Raw genomic sequence first — 22,843 nt, 5'->3', positions numbered from 1 at the left:
ATGCATGCCCTTTGAGGAGAGAGGAATGTTTTTCACCAGAGTGAAATATTCTCTGAAAATTTTAATTCAAGAATTAAAGATCTTAACTTGTGTTCAATTGTATTATGCCAGCAGACAACAGGCGAGACTCTCGTTAACAATTGCATGACGTATGCACATGCATGTTTCCCATCAAGTCTACACATAGTTATGGTTATATATTTCTTTTATTTTCTCACATCAACACTTGATTGTTTCATGGTTTCCTGGTTATTTATTAGACTATATGTTAGCAAAATTATATGGTTCCTTCAACATCAATCTTATGAGTACACATCAATATCATCATCTATTAAACTTCAAGTAAATGGTTTATTTTGTTCTAATGAAGGATTCGATGTGTACCTCACTGATATTCTTATGGTTCTTCTAATTCTAATAAAGATAAAGCTATAATATTTCTGACTGATTCATATCTTGGTAGTACTCAAGATTTAACATCTAAATCCAGATGAAATCTACTTCAAAAGCTCATACTATAAACTATCAATGAATATGGAAAACGTTGTTTTATTCAATATAAACAGAACATCTGTAAATATATAGACGTGATCCGGCTCACCCTTAATTTACATATAAGTAGCACAACTAGCAACCTACGACATGCAACTACTACTACTACTACTATATATATATACACCCTAGCATGCAAAGTCTGCTACGTACCCTAGAATATCAGACTGCAAAGAGTACGTATACGTACATATATCAAAAGAGTACGTATACGTACCCTAGCATGCAAAGTCTACTACGTACAACGGCATGCATATATCAGACTGGTCATGGCTTGGCTTCTTCGCTAGCAATGTCATGGCCACTTCCGGGCATATTTCCAGGGCTGCTCCAGCTGCTATACTCCGTCCTCGGTATAGCATGATGATTGTCGATCGCCATCCCCTCCCCTGTCGCTGCCGTCTTCACTACTCCATCTAGTACATGGTCTCTCGGCGCCGTGCGAGAAGACACGGCACAAGCGTTAACCATTACCATGGCAAGGACAAACAGAGGAAGAAGCTTCATCGTGCAGCTGGAAGGGAAACCATAGAAGTGGTATAATGGCTTACTGGTTTTCCTATAAGATTTTGGGTTGAGGCACGAGATCTGATTATGCGTTACTTATAGGCAGAGAGATAGATTAATAGAGCTTTCTGAACCACATGGAGTTTCTCTATGTTGATTTCCATTTGACAGTTGGCAGTGCCTCTTTAATTATCTTGTTCTGTTTATAGTGTTCTCTCCACCTAGGTGAGGCAATTTCTGGTGGGCTAAGCGCATTTTCTGTCCACCTCAGTAACTTTCTACGTGCAAAACATTTTAGTATTGTGGAATAATGCTCCAGATAGAGATAAGTGTGAAAATATGCAAGGATGCCTTACTATTGGATAGCTACAATTTAGTGGACAAGGGCATTAATATATCTTGCTTTTTCAGCTATCTTTCAGTATGACATATGACATGTTATATCTCTTCTTTTTTTTCAGGGAGCATGGCAGGTAATAAGTTTGGCTAAAGTTGACTATGAGAAAGAACATAGCTGTCAAATGAGATTTCAGTTAGGTGGTAAGATCTTTAAAGCATGAGTTGTGAAACCTGGTTTAGCCTCCTTTTCTCTTTCCTTTCAACCTTTGATATGTTTTAATACAAAATATACCTCCCAACCTGGATCCAATTGTAGACATCAGGCACCCGGGATTCTGAATCATAGGTGCCTGTCGTGCCGCCATGGTGATCCACCGCGGATGAACAACCGATCAACACGATCTAAAATCAGAAAATGACTGAGGATTTGAAAAAATGTCCATGAATTTTTTTAAAGTTCATGAATTCAAAAAGATCGCTTATTGAAAAAACACTAAAATGGAAAACAATCCATTGATTTGAAAATGTTCAAGAATTTGAAAAAGTTTGAAAATTCAAAACATTGCCCAAAGTTTCAGAAAAAATATTCGTATTTAAAAAATATCATTTTTTCAAAAATGAAAAAAAGGACAAAGTAAAAATTGAAACAAACAGCACAAAGAAAAAAATAGGAAAAACTGAAAGAAATAGACAGAATGAGTAAAAACATTAAAAAATAAAAGAAAAATAGGGGAGAACTGGCTGGATAAAACCAAGGGAACCTATTTTTACCCTCCAGTGTGTGCTGCTTACTGTAACTCTTTATTGGGTCGCTAGGGCTATGCCTTGCCCGTACCAACAGAACGATCAGAGTCACCTCTGGTGATTGCTAATTCGGCTAGCCAAATAAGGTTCCTGCAAGCGGTTTTGGGAAGCTTATGTCACAGGGTTTTTTTACCAGTTTTAGAAGCTTAAGTAGTTGTTTTCTTTTTTCTGTGTTTCCTGACTGGTTTTCAATGATTATCATTCATTTTTCTATTCTACTCCCTCTGTCCCGTGATATAAGGTGTATAGTCGTTTGACAAAAATTTCAGACTCTTCCACTAGCTACAGCCCACGCGATTCTCCTCCCTAGAAAAAAAGGGAGATGGCACAGCCCCATCCCGTTCGTATTGTGCATGCGTGTAGGTTAGTTAGGAAAGAAAAAATCGATGTAGTGCATAGCCCGCCAGCCCATGCAGCTAGCGGTGTCTCTTCTGAACGAGAGGGAGATCAAACTGACGGACTTTGTTCCCATATGTTTCGAAAGTGATAATGTGATCACGAGCTGCAGTGGTCTCTACCATACGAGTCTCTCGAGATGGGCCGCTGAGGTTCGCTATTTACAGCTGGAATTTCAGTTGCAGATTTGTTTTTATGGCCCATGGCCCAGCTGTCGGAAGGAATAATGGATACGTCGTTAGTCAGGCGCACCACGGGACAGAAAGTCTGGGTCGCGGATCAGGAATTCCGCGACCAAATGAGCCGGCTCGAAAGAGATTCTGGACGAACGGCGGCAGCAGCTACAGTCATTTAATGCATCCACCCGTTGGAGCGACCAAGCAATCTTCTCCGGCACGGTTCTCGTCTATATTATGCACCTCCATCCCTGTGGTCGACTCATCACAAAAATCTTTGGCTGTACGAGTTCGCATCCTAGCCGTTTCCACCAGCAGCTCTACCATGTCTGCATCTTCGTCGTCCGTAGGGCAGGCTGAGATCTTGCCCCTGGTTCCTTGTACGGAGTGCGGCGGCAGAGTGTACTCCTGGATTGCTCCATCTGGAGTGAACGCTGGTCGTCGAATGTACAAGTGTGTGAATAAGGAGGTAAGTTCCACAGCGCATAATGGCTCCATCTTCTTATCGAAATCGTAATGATTTCATGCTACGTCCCCGTTGTTCGCAGATTTGTGGATACATGAGATCATCAGATGAGTACCGTGCGCAGCTGATCGGTAGCCAGCTTCTTGCAGATCAGGCTGCCCCCGTGCATATACAGCAGGCAGCCCCAGCCCCCGCGTCGTCCGTTCGGGCGATTCGGGAGGCGACTAGGGTTCCCACCTAGCGCCGCCACCCCCCGCCTCCTCCCCCCTCGTCGCCACCCGAGGAGGCCGCCAGCAAGCCTGCGCGGTCGCCGGTGAAGGTGGCGGCGAGGCCCTGCTCGCTCCGTTCCTGGCGGAGGACGGCGGATCTGGGGCGGCGGCCCTTCATGGCGCGGCGGCGGCGCCCCCCCCCCCCGGCTAGCGGCGTCCGCGGGGGACCCTGGCCGGTGTTCCCGACCATGCGGGTGGTGGGATGGCGGCGAGTGGTGGCTGTGGCGTGGAGACCCCCCCTCCTCGCCAGCTCTGAGGTTCGGCTCCCCTTCCCTTTGGCTCCTCACCCTTGCCGGTTTCGGCAGCTTCGGTCGCCGGATAGGCGTGGATGGGTGCCTGGTGGTGTGGTTTTGGGACCGTGGGAAACCATCGGTCGGCTGGTCCGGCCCGGCGGCAGCGACGCCCTTGGGCGCCGCCCTTCCTCGTTGGAGGTGCAGCCGAGGTCCCATCCCAATCCACCCCCGTTCCCCTCCCGGGTGAAAGCCCAAAATCCTTCTTGGATTGGGCGGTGACGGCGCGCTGCGCGTCGTGTCCTCCTTGGAGGTGCCGCCTGGGGAGCGTGCGTTCGGGTGAGGGGCGACAAAGGTGGAGTTTTGGGCGGCTATGGTTCTTAGGTGGCTGTGGGGAGGTCTGGTTCGCCCTCGTCGCCCTGCGGCCTCTCCTGATGTCCTTGCTGCTCGTTCTTTAGTGGCTGCTCCCGGTGGCTTTCCCGCTGTCTTCCAGGGGTCCTTGGTTGCGCCGGTGTGTCAGACCAGGTGTGCTTATGTCTAGGAGGTGTGCCCTGTGTCTGTTCCAGGACTCGAGGTCGACATCTCTCCTGCTCTAGGGAGAGCGTCTCTCATGTCCGTCGGCGGCGCCTTTCGATCCAAGGCGAGAGGGTAAGGTCCCTCTACGGCGAGAGCAAAGGAAGATGATTTGTTTCCTCCAACCTTGGACTCAGTCATGTCCACAACTCCACTCTGTTTTGGCAGGTCCTCGTCATGTTCATGTTGGTCGCAATCCTTGGTTCTTGGTTGCTGCGGTCTGCTGACAGGGGGATTCCAATTATCTGTATGGTGTGGTGTGTACTAGAACTATGTAATATTGCATGCGGCCATTAATGAAGTATCCGATCTAGAGAATATTTTTTGTTAACCACGTTATCTATGTACAGCCTGCCTTCCAACCTACCACTGCCCCGCAATAAATCGGCCGCACCAAACTTCAGCCTTATCTCATTATCGGCTTCTGTCCTGTGCAGCTGGCTGCTTGTTCCACACTTGTCTCCAGTAGCTTCTCATGCCCCTGCTCGCCTCCGGCAAAGAATCACCGTGGATCTCGGCGGACTCCCTGAGCTGCGGCTGGTCAAGTACGCCCGGTATGCACTTAGATTAACTCCCATCGCCAGCTTCTATCATGTCGCCCGGGGCGATTATCTGTTTTTATCATTTGTTGGGTATGGATTAGATCTGAGGAATCTAGTGTTTGCTTGCGGAAATCTCGCCATGATTTAGCGTTCTACATGGGTTGAGTTGTATTGTAGATTCAGCCCGGATCTCCTTCCGGATCGTAGGAATCAGCCCCAAAAGCTTTGACCGAATTTGTCCCCGCCGACCAGGACGCACATGCGTCTGCCCCTTATTTCTGAAGGTTGTACTTTAGCACTGGATGTACAGCCGTGTGTTTAGCGTACAGCCTGCATGATTTTTAGCAAAAACATTGCATGATTTCTGCTGTTTTTTTATGGTAAGCATACGATTTTTTTGTGCAGGCTGCAATCATGTCTGACATGGCCAGCTGCGATGGGGATGAACACCCTGAAGGAGTTCTACCACACCGAGCCGGACAATCGGGTGGCGGGGTTGAAGGACAGGCGCCACCGGCGCCAACTTCTAGAATTTCAGTTAAGAGAGCTGTTGAAGTAATTCAATCATTTGATGATTACAAGAGGTGGTTGGTAACTGAAATAGGGTTTGGTGGTATGCTGAAGCTCCCTGCCATACTGAAAATAAACCTTAAATTCAGTGCATGGGTAATGAGTAAAGTCAGTGTTAAGCGCCATGCTATTATACTGTCAGGCACGAAGATTCTGAAGTTTTGGGCAGATGATGTGCACAAGGTTTTCGGAATCCCATGCGGTCACCGTAATGTACGAGGACGTGATGGTTTTATAAACCCTGAGGCCATACAGTACATAAAAAACACACTTGGGATGGACAAGACAGGGGCGCACAGTCTCGAGGCAGCAGAGCAATTCCTTCTCAGGGACATAAGTGAATCATCTAGCAAGCTTGAGAAGGATTGCTTTCAGATTGCATTCGTCATTTTCGTAATGGGTCATGTTTTGGCGCCAACAACCAAACATGACTATGGCACGATAGAATATTGGGGTGCACTTGCTGATACGGAAAGTATATCACAGTTCAACTGGTGCGAGTATGTTCTTGAGTGTCTGATGGAGGCAGTCCGTCGGCTAAAGAATGACATGATGGCAGGCAACATGTATACTAATTTGGTTGGTTGCCACTTGTGGTAACAGGTTAGTTTCTGTAATACAATCCAGTGGAGTATGTTCCTTGACGCAACACGCTGTCTCTCATTCCCAATTCTTTATGTTTGTAGGTTTTTTTCCTCGACAATGTTGATTTAGGGATGTTCAACAAGAAGCATGATGTCCTCCCTCGGATAAGTGACTTTGACAAAGCAACCATGAAAAATATGATAACTATGTCAACTGACATTGGCACCAGCGTCCTGTCATTTTACAACTGTAAGGTGATGACTCCATAAGATCGCAGCACCCAACTTTCTCGTTTTCTATTTTTTAAATTCTGTTTGTGTGCTCACGGCCCTAGTTTTCAAAATCTTCAGTTCCGCCGTGACGATGACGTATGCTATACTCGACAGAAGCATCCAGAATGCGATCCTGAAATCAACATCCAAGGAGCAGGCGTTGGCAATGACGACGTATGTATTGGTGATGATACGGCAGCAGTGGCAATGGGAGTGAATGAATCATCTTCGTCGGTTGCTCCCAATCTGGATGTGCGAACACCTCTTCGCGCCCTTGGGCCAATTGATTTTGCGCAGCATCTACAAAGGCGGTACCCTAGCATGGTGAGTCGGTTTTTTTGTCATCTTTTCATGTTCTCCAAGTTGATGTTCGGCGATGCTAATTTGATCTGATATGTGTCATGTACCAGGCATCGCATCTTATATCTATTTTGTTGAGGGAGCAGAATGCCCGGTGCCAGCGCGAAATAAATACAGCCCGTGCTAATATCCAGGCTGACATGATCAAGTTTGTCGATAAACTCATGGATGCACTCAGCACAAGGTGCATATGCTGCACGGCTAGGGGCTTTACTGATTGCCCAGCTAGAGCTGTTGATATACCAACAAGTCCTTCTTTTTAGTTGAGCGGTTTGATTTTTCCGCTGGTATCCTCGGGCTTGAAAACTCACTTGATGTATTTGTTATCAGGAGTGGAGGTGCTGAGGACTCCTGCAGGTCCTAAAATTTCTGGAGTGAAACTTGATATGTCGGCATGCTCCGGTAATTTCATTTTTTTCTAGGTACTAACCAATGTGTGTGAATATAAACCCTTTTAGAACCATGACACCCTATACAAATTTGTCAGATGGCAACCCCACGGTAAGGAGGAGGCGTGATGAATCGACATCTCACCAGCAGGAAAAGAGGCAGCGGACTGCCGAATCGACTATGATAATTCTCAGAGATCAAATTGAATGCTTTGTTAAACATGTGCTGCAACAGATTTCTGAGTTGTTCATTGACCTCCCAGATGATGGGAGCACCACTGTATTTGGGGAGAGGACGAATGGACTCCCAGGACGCAAATATGTCTATAGGCCTGGTTTCCAGACTGACCCCTGGACAAGGGGTGTTGTCCCTTACCCGCCAACGCCAGCGGTTACGGACCTTTTAGTTGAGTTCTTTGCCACGTCATCAGCTCACCACCTGTCAAGGTACCAGCATGATCTGATCATCATTGTATTGTCTTGAAATTGGTGTACCAAGCTGACTTTTTTGTTCTGCTTGTTGTTGTCTACGGCAGGAACTTTCTTGTTCATGAGAAACCTCGGTTCATACGCATATCAGGGGTCACATTGAAAGAACAGCTGGTCGGGGATGCGGCAATCGATCATGAGCTCATGTCCATCATCATCTGTCGTTATACCCAGGTGGACCAGGAAGCTGATAAGGAATCACCGTATCTCTCATGGAGGCACCCAATTGAACCTGAGTTCTCGGTCAGTTTTTTTTGTGAAAGTCGCCTTGGTACACACATTACATCACAAGTGTGACAGTATCTTCTCGTTCAATGCAGACTTTTGTCTTATCGGATTTCGATTATCTGCACACAAAGTCGATTCAGAACCAGCTATGTGCTAATGATCTGAAGTATGATATTACATCATCACAGCTGGTACGTCCAATCCGCTAGTTCTGCTTTGCTTTTGCATCCAGAGTGCATGTGCATTTGTGTGTCATTTTTCTGATACATTATTTTGGCCTCTATTAGTTCTTCACTCTCGTGCCCAGGCCTGAAGGTTGGATGGTGGTTTTCTGGGACATGATCAAACGGTTCATCACCGTCATCGATCCTTTATACACCAGGCAATGCCCACAGCCTCCAACACAGCAGCGAGATGAGATAATTGCCTGGAAGCTTCACTATGCACTGTTCCACTGCCTTAATGAATACTATGCTGGATGGCCAACAAGCAAAGGTGGTTGGACTGTGAAGTTCATGCCAGTCAGTGACAACATAGTTACTCGGTAATTCATCAACATACTATTGTCCGTGTTTGTTCATTTTTCTCCTCGGCCACTGCCGCCAAATGCATACTCCCATCACAACTGTTCTTTTTTCTTATGTATGTGCTAGAGATGAAACTGGTGCTTGCATCATCCATATTGCTCGCCAATTTGATGGGGAAAAGCTCAAGTTGCCCATCACGAAGGTAGGGTTCCTCTTTTAACTCCACCCTAGTTTACCTCACATTTCAACTCACTAGTACACGCTGGCGTTGTTGCGCAGCACAACATAGCGAAAGTGAATCGGGAAGCAGTACACCAGTGCATGAAGCTCCAGGGCAAATTATCATCACTTGCAGGAGACGCACTTTGGCATGTCCTCGCTCCATCAGACTCTCCTTTCGACTCCACTTGAGTTATGATCGTCCAAACCCATGAATAAATGTAGCTGTATGTACGACCCTTCCTACGTGCCAAGCTTTTGCACTTGTTCTAAGATCTTGAACCATTTGTTTCCAGTCCAAGTTAGAAACATGTATCCTCAGTACTCCATGTAGTAATATTCATATATTGGTTCTATGGGACCAACCGTTCAATATCAACTTCCATAGTTTTTCACCGCGATGCCGGCACACCCTCGGAACCATCTCAATGGATCTACTTTACCGACAGCTTATCTCATTAGTTTGATATCCGATAACATTCGCCACATGCTTCACGATCTAGTAGACTACATGGAGTCACTTCACTCCAGTACAAGGGCCACGCAACTGAAGCTGGACACAAACTCTATTTAGGTTGTATGTGGTCTATTTAAACGGAATCCGCTCGTTTGACTCGTGAACCATGAAAATCTCCGATCTGAATGCACACACGCATGGACTATCAATAGGACCATGTTTTCATACTGCTTCCCATCTTCAACTGCAAATCAAATGTAGTGCCACGAAAGCATAGACATACACAAATACTATGGGGAGCATACACTCTAATTGACATGGATGCAGTGCCACACGCTAATGCATTCGAATAGGTTCAAATTCATACACATTCAACATAGCATACTGGGTAACACCGCCCCAGATCACTTGCACACCAGCACTGTGGGATGCAAGCTAAATTTCAGGGGGATATAGTCTCACGGAATAACAACGACCGGGGAAACCTGCAAGCATCACCACACCACACAGACTGGGATGGCAACTAACACTTCCTCCCCCCGGCACACACCTAAACATGATTAGGCCTGGAGCAATTCCCTCGTTAACTTCACATACGTTTCACCCAAAATAAGATCCATCATCTTCAGCTTAGAAAGGCAGGATGTCCTCCAGCATGAAGTCTGGCAGTTCAGCCCTGTTTCCCCTCCTGGATATCACCTCATATGCTATTGATTGATGCATGTACATCAGACGTCCCTGACCATTTAAGTTCATAAGTTAGATATCCCAAGACAACAGCAAAATATTATGTCGACTAAAGTAGGGCACATACCGGTGTGAGTATAGTCTGAAGGTACAACCCAGTGTGATTCCTGATGTAGTTGATAATGTGTAGCCAGCTGTCTTCACTGCAAGTCAGTAGTGGGAATCGTGGTTAGTTACGGAAAATTATCATCAGTTGCAAATTCATAACTGTTCAGTCATATCAACATACATCTCACAACTTCCATGCATGGCGGTGTTGTAGCTGATCCTCCACCCCTGAGACGGGACGTACCACCCAGCGATATTTGCATGGATGCATCGACGAAGACCCTCCAGAATTAAGGTTGCATTGTCTTCGTGCTTGGCCTTCATCACTTCTTTTGGTGATGATGTCTCGCATGGGTCCATCACCAGCAAGGTCTTCTCCTCCGTATCCACCACATATAGCGACCAGCTATTCATCATTGGTATTGGTAACATCAGTTGCAAGTTGTTATGGTAATTAGTAGACATACTAGCACTGGAATTTACCATCTCCATTACTGTGACATCACATTTTACCTTCTTTGTCCAGTCAAGCCTGTAACCTAGTGCTTCGGGACTCATCATGGTATTCATGTATTCAAAGTCCAAGCTGGCCCCCCTATACATTAGTGCCATCTGCAAGAACACGCAGCATATAGTTATCATGTAGCGGGACGAATGAAAACAATTTGACTCCATGGAGATTGCAGATCTTACCACAAAGCGAAGATCAAATATGTGACGGAACCTGATCTGCCATGTCCCATACATTTTCCCTTCCTTGTAGATCAGCATACATGACACAGCTGCCCACCCAACTGAGCTAACTCTCCCGCCTGGTCCAAATTCCTTCACAAAGTCTTCTCCTGAAAGGACCACCAGGTATGGCACAAGATGCTTGTACCACTTCCTGTATTTCACACGCATGGGCAGGCACTTATCAGCAAAGCATCTACTATGTCTATTAAGCGCACATAAGGGATGCAGAATCACAGCATAACTTACTTGTTCCGATCTCTAGAAGTGCTGCCTAGCATTCTGTCCCAGAAATCCACAATATTGCGACCAAGAGGCTCTTCGTGCTTCAGACCGACCTTTCCTGGGAATTTATCTCCCATTTCAGGATTGAAAAATGTTCTCACCATGCCCACATTCAACCTCAGATTGGTGGCCATCCGGCTGGATGCATTGCCTGCCCCCCTAACCACTGTAACGCCAATACCATCAGCTGAAACAACATTTCAATCTTACTATCTTAATTTATCTCGGACATACGGGCACTTGTGTCATGAGCATATGAGTTAAGGAAAGACGATGCGAACCTCCGGCAGCATTCTCCATATTTGCTTCCTCCCTTTGGCCATCTGTTGTATGCGTTGGCACGTCAGTTGGCCCTGTGGTACACAGGGAACAAGTCACACCTTGCACTAGTGTAAGTTTTTATTTCACAAATCCATGCTTAATTAAATCATAGGTACCTTGTGCAACTTGTCCACCTCTTCTTGTGGCTGCAACTGAACTCTCTCCCCCAGCTGCAAATACAATCGCACACAACTAAGTCAGTTATACAGGTAGCAGAAACACATGCACAAGTCATGAAAGAATTATTGTTGGCTTTGTTACTCACTTGTAACCCCTGGGAAGGCGTGACCTACGGGATGTTGTAACACTGCTGTTCCCCGTGTTGGAACTCCATTAGTCTGCTGCCTCGTGCGATTGTTTGCACTTTGACTTCTGGCAACTTGAGATGCAGTACTATCTGCATCCATGTTTTGATTCTCCACATGGTTGTTATCATGGAGGTCATCTTCATGTGAGCTCACCACAGGTGATGGCTCCCTACTCCTTGGAATGCGTCTTATCCTCTGCCGACACCTCCTGCTCCCCATGTTTGCACTTCTCTTGTGACGCCTCCTACCTCCTGCAGCAGATGGGTTGTTCAAAGCCACATATATGTTTCTGACACCTGCATTACATGTCACAAACTATCTGTCAGCCTGCTGCACTTTTTTTCCCATGTTGCGTGCCCAATCATATGTATGCAACAAATATTACAATTACTACCTTCATCAGACTGAGTTGGATCTTCAACAATGGGGACTGACACTGATATGCTAACAAAACCCCGAGGTGGAGTTGACCCAACACAACGAATCCCTACAGAAACATCATGTTATTTCCACCAAACTATGCCAACGCAATTATCATTCCACATGCTATTGTGCTTACCATTTACCACAGTCTGGTATTTCAAGATTTCATTCACATTACCACCACTTCCAGGCATGGATCCCAGGAACTCCTCACCTGCGAATTTCAGCAATTTTTTAGGCAGTGCTCATACATGCAGTATAGATTTCCTCTGTTCTAATTTCCACCGAAAGTGCTCACCATTAATGTTTGTCTGAAATTTCAAGCATTCAGGGATTATGTCTCCGTTCAGAGTTGCATGAACTTCAGCTTCACCTGTGTAGCATGCAAAACAAATTATTACTTTTTTGGAAATCATGCCTGGACAGAGAATCGCCTGGCAAGCACTGCAGATACCTGGCACTTGGTTTCGAGCATCACCGGCACTGTGATCGCTGCTTGTTACGCGGTCTACGAACTCCTCTACAAATGGCTCATCAACAACTTCAGTTTCATCAATCTGTGTGAAGTACATGTTGCCGGTGTGGGTTATGGGCACACTTGTCACCAAATCGATAAATGGGACCTCCATCTCTGCATCACAGGTCATAAATAAATAATATTTGTCAAAACACAATAACACTTGTACTTGAACACACACATCCAGTTGAGGCACTTTACCATTTGCATCATACAAATTTTGTACTGACGAAGCAAACAGACCATCTATTCCATCGGCTATGCTCGTTGCAGCTGTATCATCAAGTAGGCTGTCATGATGCATGTCCAGCATTTCATCGTATGATTCCCCGCTAGGACTATCTGGTGTCAGAGCACGATCTCCATTAGCTTGTCCTGAAGCGACAACACCCACATCTCTTGCACCTTCATTTCCATATCGGTTTTGCCGATCTAAGTCCATTGCCACTCCTTCAGCTGTTCAAATGTGTATGCATCTAAAATGTCAGCAACCATATGGATGAAGTGGCAAGTTTTTTCGTTTTTGGTCATTCTAACCTTGGATACCGGACGATGCTTGCAGGAAACTAGCAATCAGCGCTCCATGGGTGCTGAAATCATTTTCCCTCTGCTCTGGGAGAACATATGGATCTGAATCTGGTAGACCGCTATCAACGATAGCATGCACTGGTGTCCTTGGGCTATCTTCCAAAGCATCGTTCTGATTCATAGCCATGTCAATTCCTTCTGTTCGATGAGCAACATCTTAATCAGGTTAGTTTCCCCTATAAGAATGATGTGCCTCGGGAAATAATATGAACGTACAATGTATTATTGCACTTCTTTTTTTACCTGATGCCACTATGTGAGCAGTTATAACTGGGTCGGCTTCAAGTTCAATGTGAATAGGGGATCCAATTTGTGCTGCTCCAACGGGGACTAGGGGTAATGTTGTTTCTAAACCAGGGATATGGCCTAATGATTTTGCACTCCCAACATTACCTGTCATGGTCATCAATGGAATTTCAACCGGCGCCACTCCCCGCCCACGTTGCTCTGCAAAAAAAATAATTGATTTGTCCTGTCAAAAGTATGAAACCTTACTTCAACGGTCAAGTTATACCAGATGGTCTATTACCTTGGTGATGCATGATTCTCAACCGGTTCCTGCCTATGTGTTCATACCGACTCTGCATGTCCTCATCACTGTCTGATGACTCAAAGCCAATACATGGCTCCATCACCTGTTTACCAGGGTCATCTGCTGCAATTTCCACTATGCGGCTGCGTTGACGAGCTTCGTAGCCTCCTTCCTCAATTACCACAGGCGGCAGTCATGCTACACGTGCCTGATCTGCAAGGGAGGCATCTGCGGCAACAATACTGTTTGTTAGATCAGAAAGGAGTAATTTGTAATTTTCTGAATTTAGTTCTGAATTTGGTTTTTACCTATTGCTGCAACCAACTGTCGATCATCTTCTGAAGCAGTGTCGTAGCTTTCATCGTCTTCACCTGTTGCATTCAGGTGATCAGATGTAATTCAAATTCTACTTTTCCTACCACAAATGACAGAACATGTCATAACCATGCATACGTACTGAATTGGAAACCTATGTGTTGGGGAGGTACCTGATTCACTCATTGCCTGGTCCGCGGCATCACGCATGCTAACTATAAGTGTGCCAGCATTGTCCCCCCCTTCGGTATGGTTAACAGGGCTGATCAGCTGATGTGCATCTATATCTGCGATGGTTAGGGATGCACCATTTCTATCTGAACCTTCTATCATCAACACATTTCTGCTGGGCACTCCATCGCCGCCTTGCACTGTAACCCCCAGCTCACTCTTGTTACAAGATGCTTCTTCTTGGTTCCTGTCACTTGAAGAGGCGCCTGCATTTCCATTGTCGACACCACCTCCATTGTTCATGGCCGAAGGAGCAAACAGCTGCAGTAATGTCAGCATGTGTCAATAGCAACATCATCTTCCTCCGAAATTTATAATTCATCACCCAGGCTCACTCACCAGATGTGCCATCGCTTCCATCAAAGGATGCCACCTCCGCATACGCTGCTCCATGTAACCTTCTGGCCTTGTCTGCAAAACACAAGGAAGACAAAATCCATCAATAAGTTTCACACAAGAAAATCAAACTCATTTGCCATCAAAAATTAGACAAAACATATATTACTCTATAGTAGCCTGGGTTTTCCCTCTCAAGTTGAATCAGCACCCTAACAATTGGAAGGGTGTATGCACAAATTCTGGGTAGCAGGTTCGATCTTAAGTTGGCAAGACCATAGTCCACCCAGTCGAACTGAAAGTGCTGCAATGTGGATATGGACCACTAATCATTAGCACATGCAGAAGTACGTCCAACATGGGTCCTCAGCATGCCAAACAAAAACGTACATCATCTGTAGATTTATTACCTGTAGAAACAATGGATTTCCACCTAGGATAATCAGGTCAGCTCCGTTGGCCACGCCCTCTGGATATCTATTTGCAGATATCCTGAGCACGTCTATGGAGTATCGCGCCATGTTGTACTCACCTATTGCCCATGGCTCTTGAACTAAGGCTAGTAGTTCATCAGGAATGGACGAAACTGATTGTCTTGGGCCCAGTAAAGTACATGCACCAAGCAGGCTGCATGCAACGACAAAAGCAGTTGTATCATGTTTGTCCATGGAGCACGGATCTATCTTGCTAATTGCGTACTCTAGATCTGCCACCTTCAGACCACCTTTGCATCCTAGCCCAATCAGTGATCTAACTCTCTTCACCGTTGTAGATCTAGGCAGAGATGTACTGAATGATACTATCCTACCATGCCCACGCAAACCCAAGATCCTAACTCCATCTTGGTCGCGTATCGGCCTTACTTGCCCATTTGGCAAACGTGAAGTCAGTACCGGTCCGCTAGTGTCAACCCTACCCAAGAGTTCGCCAAAGAACAGACGATCTATTGGGCCTGCGTATCTGTTCGTCAGCAAGCCAGCCATTCCAGTTGGCTCGGCCGCATGGTAGAAGAGAGTGCTCAACCCTAGGAACGGATTAGTTGCAAACATGGATCTGTACGAGGGCTGCCTTGCCGCTGCATCGACAACTGCAAGCGCCTGGCTACCCCACCCGCTGTTCCTTCTAGCTGGCCTTCCTCGCCGGCGGCCGGCGGATCTTGCTCGATTTGGAGTTCTAGGGGGGCAAGCCATCTTCTGCAACAAATAAACCACATGCAACTACATCAGGAAGATTTGTGGTGGGAGGTACGTATGGAAGCATGCAAAGCTAGATCGACCAAGCATCTGACGGCAAAAAACAACAAAACCAGATCACAGCCGGTCCGACAGATTCATCACTAAATTTGCGGCGGCGGGAGCAAGACCAGCAATAAATCGGAGACCGGAGCAAGACCGGCGTCACAATAAAAAGTATTCTCAAAGCAGATCAGAGCTTACCAGAGAGACAGCTCCCCGCGTCCACCGCAGAAGCTCAGATCTGGAGTCTACAGCTTGGAGCTTTCTCCTTGCAAAGTTCCAAGGGGGATACTGGCGCAGTGTATGCAATGGGGGAAAAGTGAGCACTGTGGAAGAACACGGACAAGGTTAAAACCACAGTCACCCCCTACCCCCCAGCACTGTTCCAGCTACCGTACTCAAGAAGGCTTTTACTGCACCCCGCACTGCATTCTATTGTTTTAAAACTAGTAACCCGTAGCCACCACAGGTTTTTAGATTCCATAGGCGCGAAATCTGCCGCCCGCGTAGACGCCCCTCACACACATTCATTATTCTTTTATTACACCCGCACCTCTGTACTCCCTCCGTCTAGGTGAGTAAGTCATCTTAGGTTGTGCACCGTGACCAAGGAGGAGGGGAAAACGAGAGTACTTAATGTCCATTTGCTAATTAATAGCATTGCATGCAATGAACTAACCAATGCATGTCGTGTTTGGTAGTCTCATGTCATTAAAAGCATGCACACCCCACATCTCTTATTGGTTGATATGTCAAGAAACAAGAAACGAGGTAGAATTTAATGCACCGCGCCTAAGAGTTTTGGGAATATTTGGTTTTCGTAAGATGACTTACACACCTAGACGGAGGAAGTAGGATTTTCACCTGCGCTGCCGGACACGTGTCAGTTTTATCAATATGCCCCCTCGTTCCAAGAAGTACCTTTCACGGGATCACACACCCGTGCACCCTTTCCCAATCATAATTACCTTTTGGTACAAAGCCGGAAGGATCTATGCAGTTCTGCATAGATATTTCGGGACCAACACGAGTACTGCACGTACCCTTTTTAAAAGGAGGTCCCTACTGGGGGGCCAACACGAAAAGCTGAAGCGGACAATTCCAGGGGATGTTTTTCAGTCATCACCCCCACCACTCCTGTTGACTACATGCATGTAACAGTACACCAGCAAATATAGTAGTAGTACTCTGTGTTCACACTTGTCTCAGCACTGCATGCATGCACATGCAGCGACCGGGAGACCAGGCAGTTTAATACTGTAGTACTCGCAACACTAAACTCATTGTTCGTTCATGCATGCACACCCATGGCCCATGTGCCAGCGAGTATAATATTACTGTTCGCCATTACTAACGCGTCCATGCACGGTGTAGCATGCCATTTTTCTATGCGCCGACAGGAAAGGGAGAACTACGATTTGGTCTTTCATTAAGTCATGGGCACGGACAGTTTAGTGACGACTACGGTCACGACCACTGTTCAAGATATCTTCCGATATTTCGATAAATCGGTCGATTTATCGCTTACCGTTGTCTAACCGATAAGATATATCGGCCGATAATTCAGCAGATAGCGATAAATCAGCCGATATGTCGATAAACTGGCCGATTTACCCCTTATCATGGGTCGATCAATAAGTTCCCGATAAGCGATATCCCCAACATTGGTCACGACGGTTTTTTTTATTAATCCCACAGTTGTACAACCACACCGAGGTGATTCAGATGTACTCCCTCCGTCCGGGTTTATTAGGCCCAACGACCAAAACACTAAGACCAAGGCACATCATTTACTTCCGTAATTTTTCCGTGCTCTACGTTCGATTAAAGTGCACAGACCTTTCTCCTCCCGTAATTATTGCAGCGATTAATAGGAGAGTTATTTGTGGACGTGCATGCATTGGCTGCATGCATCTGCTACATATTTCTCTCTTTTTATTTATCCAAGGAGCTTATTAATTCCCTCGAGGAGCGCACAAACAGGAGGGAGGTCGAGGGAGAAACTAGCGCATTTCGTGAGGAGTTAATTACCGGGCCTAATAGGAAGGGACAAGGAAAAATTGCTCAGGGGCCCAATAAACCCGGACGGAGGGAGTACTTAGAATTTAATAGAACTTCATTACCACACATGATTTACTATGCATGCCACTACTCAAGACGGCAAAGACGTCTTTGCCTGCACCTCACCCCTACTAAACTTTGATTACTACAGAGCCCTACATAATCCTACGTCGCTTCGCAAGCGACACGGTGCTCTCTTCAACAGCATCCTCCTCAATCACTGCATCTGAAGCCTGCCCGACGCCTCCTTGGCACTCTGCATCTGAAGTGTTCACCAGCGTCGAACCAGCTTCTAGATCATGGTTGTCGTACCCCTCATCTGCATCCACCACAACGAGTTGCATGACTGCTACGACACCGGCACGCGTCTCTAAAACTTCATCCTCTACCTTCATATCATAAGGTGGAATGATAATAAGTGAGCATGGGTGCAAATCTGATCAAATGAATTAGATTTCAGGTTGCTTACCTTCTCTGAAAGCGAAGAAACAACTGAAGCGTCAGGTTCGCTGAACTGGGATTCTGCTACTTGATTCACCGAAGCGTCTGATACTGCACCCCCCTGAAAAACGCAGAAGCCATGAGTGTGTGCCGATGAGGTACTGGTTCTACAATCCTTTACCAATAAACTTAGATTTACCTGAATAGGAACGACCCAGGGAATAGAGCAATCTTTAGAGCTGGTCAATGCAGAGATGGAGAAACCATTCTGATCCATATGGCCTCCTATCTTAGCCTACTTGCTCCAAGCAGTTCGTTCGTCTGCTTTCTTGCACTAGGCACCTCCCCTTTATGTACAGCCTGCCGGACGCCATCCCGCTCATCTGATTCAAAATTTGAACGGCAATGGCGCTCAGCACCTAGGCTGGTACAACCATAAAATCACGTCCATGCTGCCAGTGTCATTAATTACATTACATATGCACCATACCAGCCACATACATCTCCATGATCTGCACCACGGCGTATTGCCAACAATAATTCTAACTACATCCTTAGAAGTCTTCATTCAGTTAACAAAGTTCTAGCCAGCAAAATATTTGTCAACAATAAATAATATGTTCGCAAACAAATACACCCGGGGAAGAAGCAGAGGCAAGTTGTCCTGGAGGTATTTTTCAGAGAAGTTGACTAACACAAAGCTTAAATAGTTTTGGTACATCATTACATAAAAATACAGAAGAACACCTACATCAACATTGTACAGACGCTCATACAATCACATATTTAGCCTCAGCTCAGCCGCTTTGTGGCAGTTGTTCCTGCGGTGCCCTTCAACGCCACAGTTCTTGCATCTTCCAGGCCTCCGGGGCTGCTTCGGCACATCCCCGCGATCAGGGCATGTAGTTCGCTTATGTCCTTCTCATCGACATATGGTACAAAATCTAGTTCTCTTGCTCAGCCCTTCATATGGAGCTTTATCTCGACTTGTCGTTGGCCTACCCATTTCCTTCCTCTTGGCAGGAGGCAGCATCCCTGCAAGCATATTACCTGATTCATTCCCTGAGTTGATATCATCGTTCATCAATGGTCCATTGGTCGCCATATCAGTTCCTAGTCGATCAGCTTCTGCCGGATTTTGGTTGACAACAATCCCATTTTAGCCATCCGGTCCTCCAGGCCAAGGCCGTCTCTAATCTCCGTGTATGGCTTCATTTCTTCAGCACAATGCTTGAACAGTGCAACGAGGCGGTCATATGCTTGCACACTTGCATCCCCCATTCGGACTAGCTCCATCGCTTGCATGTACATATTGAAATGCCTGTAACTGAAGGGGTTGTTGCTGTTAGCATTGTCCTTCTGGTACTGGCAAAGGTGTGGAGGCAGGATGTCCCTCGCATCTCTTGTCCACCTCTTCACTATATGTTTCTTCGGTATTTCTGCCACGCGGATGAAGTCTAGAACCTGCATCACAAATTTCGTTTCGTCAGTACCGGATTGAATACCACCTTTTCAATGCTATGTTATTACCTTCAGAATATGGCTGCACAGCATTCCCATGTGAGTGAATTGTCCACATTCGCAGTCAAATTCGTCCCCACCGTCGACGACAGTAACCTTGTATGAAATCCTGCACCATTTCTCTCTCCGAGCTGCACCCGTATGGATTGGAACGCATGTTTTCCCTTTTTCTACCTCTTCTAGTTGGTAAGCACCACATTCGTATATTATATGTCCAAATTGCTCGAACATTGCTCTGGTGTATATTTTGCCAGCATGTCTTTCAGTAGCCATGTTTGCTCTGTAGAGTGGCCTCCCATGCATATACAAATGTATGTTAGTGTCAGGACCCCGACTCGATGTCACATCGATCTAGCCGGTAACACCTCATATCACCTTGCGGCCTCACGCACGGTATTCCCACGGGTGTCGTCTTACCTTTTCCCGGGACCGTTTGCGCCTTTTGGCTCACGTATATGTTAGTGTCGCTAGCATCCATATGATAAGGAGCCCGGGCTGACATGACTAGTCGTAAACCCAAAGTGGCACAGACTTACAGGGACAGGCATCCATGACCCAGCTTCGAACGTGTCGGTCATCAGCAAGTGGGTCCGGGCTGTAGCACTGGGCTAGCAGGACTCCGGTAAACCGGGCTGTAGCGGGCTAACAGGACTCCGGTACTCAAAGCGTGACATTTCCCCGAAGGGACAGACACAGGAACGAAGAAGGACACATGCCGGCCAGCCTAAGTGTTCCAGAGCAGTAGCAAGCTACCATGGCTCAGCGGTAACACTAGGAGACATTTCCCGGTAAGAGAGGCTACTAAAGATAAACAACTAGATAGTCAGATCCCACACATAGCACTACACATTACACGTACGCATAACATGCAAGTATGTGCTGTACAACATGGCATCACAGCATAACTCAACAATTATATAGATAAAGGCTCAGAAGAGCCATCATAGCATTTATTGCAAACAGGGGTCACAAGACCCGTCATACAGAGCATACAAGCAACAAGCGGAAGCATTACATGTCTGGGTACAGACATCTACAAATGAAAAGGCGGAAGAGCCTGACTATCTACAACATCCGATCAAGATCGTAGCTGAGGTACTAGCTACTAGTCGAAGTCCATGAGAACACTAGTAAGACCGAAGTCTCCGCTGCAAAAACATAAATAAAGGAACATGAGTACAAAGGTACTCAGCAAGACTTACATCAGATCCTATCATACATGCATCTGTATCGAGAGGTAATGTGGGGTTTAGTTGCAGCAAGCCAGCTTTGACTCTGTGGCTATCCTGTTCTACGACTACCAGAAACTCTGGAGGTGAAACAACGTACACGAGTCCACTAATCACCACACAATACACTACTATGGATTCATCCCCGTCTCCCTACGAGAAGGCCATCCATAGCACTCACACTTGTCTTGAGCATTTTATAGTATCCACTTCAAGTTGTCTATGTACCATGTAAGCATCCAAGAAGTCCATAACCGCGGACCCGGCTATTCGAATAGATCATGTTAACCCTGCAGGGGTGTACTTCTTCACACACGCTCTCGCCACTTACCGCCATGTACACGTCATGTATCTCGGCAACCTTCAAGCGAAAGCCTGGCGAGGGTGTCGACCACGACCTGACTAACCACACAAGACTCTAGTCCAGGTTTATCGCCTATTCGGGTTCCATCCGCAAGGAGATCCGGCCGGGGTGTCGCTTACGGCCCCAAACGATGTGTACAGGGTTCCCGAGCCCACCAACCGGGTGCCACTCGGTACACCGGGCCACGTGTGCCTAGTCTGTCCCAAGCCCACCCTGCCGGGTGCCACTTGGTAGAAAAATAGCACTACCTACAAACACCAGAAACTAGTTGCGACTCCTGGACAGAGACCAAGTTGGTTAATAAGTCGAGGGGTCGAGTTACCGGAACCCAATGTGTGGTAGTATCGAGTCATTGGACAACATACACAGAACTCAGTGCTTAAGGACGGTTCCAGTGAGACAACCCACCATGTACTCCTACATGGCCTCTCACCGCTACCTTTACCAAATCGTGTTCACACACTTCACTCTCAGCATCAGAACATATCGTAACACTCCAATTCATTCCCAATGAACCAGACCTGACACAACTCTAAGCAATAGCAGGCATAGCATGGTAGGAACACATCAGTGGCTTCAATCAACTCCTACACATGCTAGTGGGTTTCAACTATTTACTGTGGCAATGACATGTCATGCAGAGGAATGGGTTCAACTACCGCAGCACAAAGTAGCAGATGAATCGTTGTTGTCCTAATGCAATAACTGAGAGCAGGAGCGAGAGAGTAGGGTTTTATCGAAATGAACAAGGGGGGTTGCTTGCCTGGTAAAACAACAAGGGAGGCACTGCTTCACAGACAGGTACTCTGGAACGTCTCCGGAGCAGGACCTATCGAGAAGGAACGGTGCCGGCAATCAATACACAATCATATGCAACAATATGATGCATGAACATGGCATGTAGATGTGATGCTGTTGAGCTAATGCAACTAGTGTGCAATTGGTTTGAAGTCCATTTGAACCAAAGGTTCAAATGCATTTCTAAATTAGGTCTCTTATATATGCCATAATGTGTTTTCCCATATTCAGCATGTATAAGTTGGTTTTTCATGCATGAAACTAGTACAGATGGAAAGGTTGCATTTTTCTGATAATTTTTCATATATAAATTATTTAAATCTGAGCTACGGTTGAATTGATATGAATTTTTGAAGTTTAAATCAATTTCTGGATTTTCTGAATTATTTTAATTCCAGAAAATGTATAATTGCGTCAGCATGACGTCATCATTGCATCAGCGGTCAACGCGGCTGTCCAGGTCAATCCTGACGTGTGGGGTCCACACGTCAGTGACACTGGGGGTTAAACCAACTTAATTAAAAGGTTAGGGGCACCGGGGCCCACATGTCAGCCTCAGGGGGGGGGGTTAGCGCGGTTGACCGGTCAATCCCGCCGGCGTTTAGCCGCCGGCGAGGCCGAGCGCGGCGGAGGGGCTCGGGATCGCCGTTCCGGCGACCATTCGGGCGGCGGAGAGGCTCTACGGGTAGCTGGGAGGGCGCCGCGTCTTCCTGTGGAGTCGGTTGGGGTCGGGGCGGCCGGAATCGGCGCCGGCGTCGACCTAGGTGGCCGCCGGAGTTCGGCCAAGGTCGAACGCGGCGCTGCGGTGCACTAGAGGGGAAACGGAAAGGCTCTGTGGGCTCCTGGGAGGGCGGCGAACTC

The 22,843-nt window shown here is 46.6% G+C and overlaps 4 protein-coding genes across 17 annotated transcripts; 2 read left to right on the top strand and 2 right to left on the bottom strand.

Moving 5' to 3' along the window:
* The first annotated feature begins 3,066 nt into the window (after nt 1–3,066).
* Nucleotides 3,067–3,591, top strand: LOC123043306 (uncharacterized). Its single transcript, XM_044465725.1, has 2 exons — nt 3,067–3,243; nt 3,323–3,591. Exons 1-2 carry the CDS (start codon nt 3,100–3,102, stop codon nt 3,479–3,481), a joined length of 303 nt encoding a protein of 100 aa, XP_044321660.1. The 5' UTR covers nt 3,067–3,099; the 3' UTR covers nt 3,482–3,591.
* A 972-nt stretch (nt 3,592–4,563) lies between these two features.
* Nucleotides 4,564–13,951, top strand: LOC123043303 (uncharacterized). Of its 14 annotated transcripts, XR_006419133.1 has the most exons (15): nt 4,564–4,866; nt 5,260–6,027; nt 6,111–6,263; nt 6,360–6,605; nt 6,692–6,825; nt 6,972–7,043; nt 7,129–7,477; nt 7,567–7,762; nt 7,840–7,938; nt 8,035–8,291; nt 8,401–8,476; nt 8,554–8,720; nt 9,960–10,195; nt 12,894–13,084; nt 13,184–13,951. XR_006419133.1 is itself a non-coding variant. In XM_044465719.1 (13 exons), exons 5-12 carry the CDS (start codon nt 6,810–6,812, stop codon nt 8,683–8,685), a joined length of 1,197 nt encoding a protein of 398 aa, XP_044321654.1. In that variant the 5' UTR covers nt 4,564–4,866; nt 5,260–6,027; nt 6,111–6,263; nt 6,360–6,605; nt 6,692–6,809; the 3' UTR covers nt 12,894–13,951. The 14 variants fall into 14 exon arrangements, 5 of the variants coding, with proteins under 5 accessions (XP_044321654.1, XP_044321653.1, XP_044321655.1 ...); XR_006419135.1 differs by lacking the exon at nt 9,960–10,195 and having other exon boundaries at nt 8,554–8,685; XR_006419134.1 differs by having other exon boundaries at nt 8,554–8,685; nt 12,894–13,951.
* Nucleotides 13,487–15,038, bottom strand: LOC123043305 (uncharacterized). Its single transcript, XM_044465724.1, has 6 exons — nt 14,744–15,038; nt 14,503–14,637; nt 14,337–14,408; nt 13,940–14,258; nt 13,760–13,822; nt 13,487–13,679 (listed from the first exon to the last, which is right to left on the bottom strand). The coding sequence occupies exons 1-6, from the start codon at nt 14,999–15,001 to the stop codon at nt 13,645–13,647; spliced, it is 882 nt and encodes a 293-aa protein (XP_044321659.1). The 5' UTR covers nt 15,002–15,038; the 3' UTR covers nt 13,487–13,644.
* Nucleotides 15,039–18,677: 3,639 nt separating this feature from the next.
* Nucleotides 18,678–19,897, bottom strand: LOC123040175 (protein FAR1-RELATED SEQUENCE 3). Its single transcript, XM_044463101.1, has 2 exons — nt 19,601–19,897; nt 18,678–19,534 (listed from the first exon to the last, which is right to left on the bottom strand). The coding sequence occupies exons 1-2, from the start codon at nt 19,892–19,894 to the stop codon at nt 19,184–19,186; spliced, it is 645 nt and encodes a 214-aa protein (XP_044319036.1). The 5' UTR covers nt 19,895–19,897; the 3' UTR covers nt 18,678–19,183.
* Between the last annotated feature and the right edge of the window lie 2,946 nt (nt 19,898–22,843).

This window comes from Triticum aestivum, chromosome 2B, assembly GCF_018294505.1.
Source record: "Triticum aestivum cultivar Chinese Spring chromosome 2B, IWGSC CS RefSeq v2.1, whole genome shotgun sequence".
NCBI lineage: Eukaryota > Viridiplantae > Streptophyta > Magnoliopsida > Poales > Poaceae > Triticum > Triticum aestivum.
This window is presented reverse-complemented; position numbering and strand designations above follow the sequence as displayed.